This window comes from Castanea sativa, chromosome 8 (genome assembly GCF_040712315.1).
Source record: "Castanea sativa cultivar Marrone di Chiusa Pesio chromosome 8, ASM4071231v1".
In the NCBI taxonomy this organism is placed as follows: Eukaryota; Viridiplantae; Streptophyta; class Magnoliopsida; order Fagales; family Fagaceae; genus Castanea; species Castanea sativa.
In genome coordinates this window covers 24,898,719-24,903,931 of record NC_134020.1, presented here as the reverse complement: position 1 = coordinate 24,903,931, position 5,213 = coordinate 24,898,719, and the positions used below count along the sequence as shown (strand labels likewise).

At 35.1% G+C, this 5,213-nt stretch overlaps 1 protein-coding gene across 1 annotated transcript; it reads left to right on the top strand.

Moving 5' to 3' along the window:
• The first annotated feature begins 2,142 nt into the window (after positions 1 to 2,142).
• On the top strand, positions 2,143 to 3,577 carry LOC142607753 (transcription factor MYB48). Its single transcript, XM_075779362.1, has 3 exons — positions 2,143 to 2,359; positions 2,426 to 2,555; positions 2,733 to 3,577. Exons 1-3 carry the CDS (start codon positions 2,305 to 2,307, stop codon positions 3,241 to 3,243), a joined length of 696 nt encoding a protein of 231 aa, XP_075635477.1. The 5' UTR covers positions 2,143 to 2,304; the 3' UTR covers positions 3,244 to 3,577.
• The last annotated feature ends 1,636 nt before the right edge of the window (positions 3,578 to 5,213 follow it).

The following is a 5,213-nucleotide window of genomic DNA, read 5'->3' as shown; positions in this document are numbered from 1 at the left end:
CATACCAGCCAAATATGGAAAAAATTTATCAAGAATATTTCCAAGTTAAAACCAAACATAGGAAAACATTTCCCTCAATTTTTTTCACTAAAAAGTACAAACATTTCTTCCTAAGAAATATTAAAATAAATAAAGCATTAATGTGCCCGTAAGTAGGTATGCAAGGTTTACAAGCTAGTTTAACGATAATGGATCATGTAATTTCATTTAAATTTCAACAAGGAATAGCAGTAATGTTTCTTAAACCCTAAAAGATAAGAATTATGTTTGAAACAAGTAAGTACTCTATGGCTCTAACCAAAGTTAGCCATTGTAGGCTTGTAGCTCAACTAGCATTCCACTCTCACTGGTAAACATATCAATACTTGTTTTATCCTGCATTTTTTATCATAGCATACACAAGCACGCACAAAAGGAGGTGGGGGGGGGGGGGGAGAGTACTCAACTTTTTGGAAAATTGAATAGATGCAATATATATATATATATATATATATATATATATATATATATATATATATATATATGTTGCACGTCTTCTTTACTTTCATAACTAGAATTTTAGAACCAAATTTATTTTGAGATTTAATAAATCCTGGCTTTCTAAAGATTCTGGGAATTAAATATGCAGTATATCCAAATTATAAATACCTAAAAGAATATAATGGAAAAGATTAGTAATTAATAATTGAGCTTTACATATACATTTAGGGCAAACAGATTGGGCTTCTTTCTTTCTTTTTCTTCTGTTTTTTTTCCCTATAAGGATAAAGGATGGAAAGAAGAGGTTTAAAGGAGTTATCAATAAGTTTCAGCCACTTTGACAACGCTACTAACTGATACAATAAGACGAGCTTATTCAAAGATATGCTTGAGGATATTCTCTGATCAAAACAAGTACACATATTCTTGCAAGAGCAAGAGTCGACAATAATTATATAATAGGTCCATGAAAACAAACTTCTTTAGACCTTGAGCTTGAGCGAGACATATCTAATTACACAACCTTATAATCTTTGCTCAGGCAATAAAGTGATATATTGCTCCACAACTGATAATTTTATATAGTTTCTACATTGCAAACTTCAATTGTTTTATTTAAAGTGAGCATAAAGCTATAGAGCACCTCCCAATCTAAAGATTGCTGGGGGGCACTAAAGAAACCAAATTGCGCTAGCCTTCTTAGATAGGAACTTGACCTCCTTAGCATTAAACAATATTATTACAGTAGATGTGTTGGATTAATATCTCATTCCATCTGAGTACCCTTAGGGCATTGGTTAACAATTCATTTTAGGAAAGTTTTGTCATCATTTTTATAGGGAATGAAAAATGCTGTTAAAACATTAATTACTTTTTTTTTTTTTTCCATAAAAACTTTTTTTAACTGGATTATTAACCAATACCCTAAGGGCACTCGTTAGCATGACCCTTAAAATAAAAACAAGAAAATGTCACTTGTAAGGCTCCTTAATAGTTCCATTCCATTCCCTTCTATTTAAGATTTGTCTGTATCTTCTTTTTTCTTTTCCCTAACTCCTAAATCATGGCATTTACTAAAGTCAAGGGGCACTAACATCATTTCCTCAAATTGGATGGAGGGAGAAGAAGATCTAGTGACTACCATTAACTTATTCTCCTGTATCCAACCAAGCCTGAGCTAATGCTCCTTATTAAAGAATTTTCTCCAAACTGATACTTTTTCCCACTTTAATTATCACCATCCACATTATATTTTCTATAAACAAACTTACTGGAAACAACATAAGAAGCTCTATTATATGAGAATATATGTAATTCAAATTAATGTTAACCATGATGTATGATCCAAATCCACCTAACCTACAATATAACCTGTCTAAAAAAGGATCTTTATTTGTATGAAATGCTTAATTTACTAAAGTACATATCGTTACAGGGAGGGCTGATTATGAAATGCATATCAACAGATCAATCTCTTACTTTGATTATTTCATTTTAATGGCTGACATCATATGCATAGTGTGCCTATCACCAAATGAGGCATGCGGGCACCACATTTACGGTGAGGATGTAACATCATCATATTATATTAACCAAAACTTATCACACTATTTCGCAAGGGAAACTAGGTGTATATATATACATATATTAGTACACTTAGGTGTCCATGTGCAATTGAATAGATGAAAAAAGATCCCTTTAGAGACAAACAGAGAGAGAGAGAGAGAGTATGAAAATGGTGCAGGAGGGAATCCGAAAAGGTCCATGGACAGAACAGGAGGACTTCAAATTGAACTGCTTTGTAGGATTGTTCGGTGATCGACGATGGGATTTTATAGCCAAGGTTTCAGGTTTGAAGGTGGAGGGAGACAAATAATAGGTATGATTATTTGGATATAGGGGGCTATTGGAAAGAGCTTCCTTTAACCACCTGGTTTTGTTGTAGGTTTGAACAGAACAGGAAAAAGTTGCAGGTTACGGTGGGTTAATTACCTACACCCTGGTCTCAAACGAGGTAAGATGACACCCCAAGAAGAGCGCCTTGTGCTGGAACTTCACTCCAAATGGGGAAACAGGTTTGCCAACATCCTAAAAAATTAGTACTTGAATATTTTTCCATCCATGTAAATCCTCAGTTCTGTGCACTTTGGAACATAAGGATGATTATACTATTTTTCCTCAATAACTACTAGCTTGCTTGGTCACATATCTATACCAGTATTCAATTAATATGTAGTCATGATCCAATACAGATGGTCAAGAATTGCCCGCAAATTACCAGGGCGTACAGATAACGAGATTAAAAATTATTGGAGAACTCATATGAGGAAAAAGGCTCAAGAGAAAAAGCGGGCTATGTCTCCCTCGTCATCATCTTCTAATTGCTGCTCTTCCTCATCACCAAGCAATCCTATTGTGGAATCATTGCCCTTAACAGAGACTCGAGAGAAGAGCTTTTATGACACAGGGGGCCCTGACATAAAAGCTTCAGCAGAAAAGCAGGTTGAAGAAGAGCAAGGGGGTGAAAATGGGTACTCAATGGATGATATATGGAAAGACATTGAGAACACCTTAATTCCAGGTAATGATGGCTATACTGAAGAAGGTAGCAGTTTTCCTTGCCCTACTTTGGATTTTCCAACATGGGATCAATACCATTCGGAATCACCATGGACCATGGCTGAAGAGAGTAAGATGTTTCTCCCCACATGTGATCAATTTTTTCCCTGTTCTGATATTGACACAGCATATCTAACTCGCTAATCATAGTTTTACTTGGTACAATTTGTTCATATGTGTAATATTGTCCCAAGGGGGATCTAACGTGTGAAGCATGGGTTTTCTTTAAGCTTTCTATACAGTCCTGCGTCTTTTTTTTTTTTGTTGCTAAACCAGTCCTGCATCCTTTGAAACCATTGTAATCATCTCATGCAAGAATATGTCTGTGTTTTGTGTGTTTTTAATTTCCAGATAGGAAGAGAGAACTTCATCAAATCTCCCATGAGGGGGTTGGTATATTTATGGGTGTAATGTATAATATGCCCTTACATTTCAAATTTCAATAAAGCTGGTTCTATCTAGAGTTAGCATTTTTTGTTATGTATAATATGCCCTTACATTTCAAATTTATAGATACTCAAATGTATACGAGAGATAGAGAGCACGTTGTTGAACTCGTTCAAGTAATACTTAGTGATAGAGCTGAGTGGCATTGTTAGAAGATTAAGAGAGATAATATAGATTGATGTGGAACTTGTTTAGTGACACAGGATAATTTTTTTTTTTTTTTTTTTTGGGGGTGGGGGGGGGGGGGGGAAGAAAAAGAATATGTTGATGAGTACTGTACAATACTGTTAAAGAGGTACTGTTCACATTTATCTACTGTTGCAACCGTGTATGATGTAGAGAATATAAGAACGTATGAAATGAAATCAGAGAGCTAGATTTAACTATTAAATTGGTAAAAACATCATCATTTATTCCCTAAGAGAATCATCTTCCCATAAATTAAAAAAAAAAAAAAAAAATCCCTAAGAGAACGGGAGAGAAGAAGTTACAAATGTTGGATGGAATTTCAATAAATAATTCCCCAAAGAGTTGCTATTACAACTTTAAAAAATCTTTAGATAAAATAAAGAGAATGTTATCCTAACGAAGATGTGATCAAAAACCACTAATTCAAATCTAATATAATCATTTTATACTTGTTATGCGGAGAGCATAAGACTTATTAGTGGTTGTATGACTCATTTAAAAGTCACAGAACTCATTACATAATAAAAAACTTAAACAACAAACATAAGAAGCTTTTTAAGATATTAAACAGTGACTTAAAGGAACCAAAGTTGACCCCACAAGCTAAATTATGAATTTCTAGACTTCTTTTAGTGTTCTTGTTTAAACGCTCAAGTGTTTGTAAGCATCCACATCAGTGTATCTAAAATCATGTATAATGCAAATTTTTTTCAATTTTACACATTTTGAGCTACATCAGTGTATCTAAAACTGGGTAAAAATGTGGAAACTCATCCCCGAGCTACAGTACCGTGTAAATATACACGGTTACTGTAGCTCGTTTATAGCATTATTTTATCATTTCCGTTCCCTCCTTTTTTTTTTCTCTCTCCTTTCCGTTCTCAACCAACCCAACTAAAACTCAACACAGACAGTTGCTCAAAAAAAAAAAAAAACATAGATACACAAATACAGATCGGCGCTTGATCGGAGCGGTCGGAGCTTGGATCGGAGTGGATCGGAACTCGGATCGGTGCTCGGAGCGACTGGATCGGAGTGGATCGGAGATCGGATCGTGCTCGGAGCGACTGGATCGGAGCTCGGGTCGCGCTCGGAGCGCTGGATCGGAGCTCGGATCGCGCTCCGAGCGCTGGATCGGAGCTCGGATCGCTCGATCGGAGCTCGGATCAAGAAGAGAGATGATCTGGGTAGAGATGAGAGTGAGAGAGAGAGAGAAATGAAGAGAAGAAATGAAGAGAAGGAGAGAGAGAGAGAGAGAGAGAAATTAATCAGAACTAAAGAGAGAAGAAATGAATACACGCGTAGGGTAGTTGAGAAAATTAATAAAAAAGTGAAAAAATTATTATTTAATTAATAGATGGAGTAGGATAGATGAACTGATGTGGGTAATTTGTAAAAATGAATGTGTAAAATTTTAAAAGGAGGTTTTTTGTATAAAATAGAGGAAATTTTTACATGATCTGGTGTGATTGCTCTAA

Coding starts and splice junctions, on each gene's coding strand:
- LOC142607753 (XM_075779362.1), top strand. CDS start 2,305: ATGGGATTTTATAGCCAAGGTTTCAGGTTTGAAGGTGGAGGGAGACAA. Junction 2,360..2,425: donor TGGAGGGAGACAAATAATAG/GTATGATTATTT, acceptor GTTTTGTTGTAG/GTTTGAACAGAACAGGAAAA. Junction 2,556..2,732: donor CACTCCAAATGGGGAAACAG/GTTTGCCAACAT, acceptor GATCCAATACAG/ATGGTCAAGAATTGCCCGCA.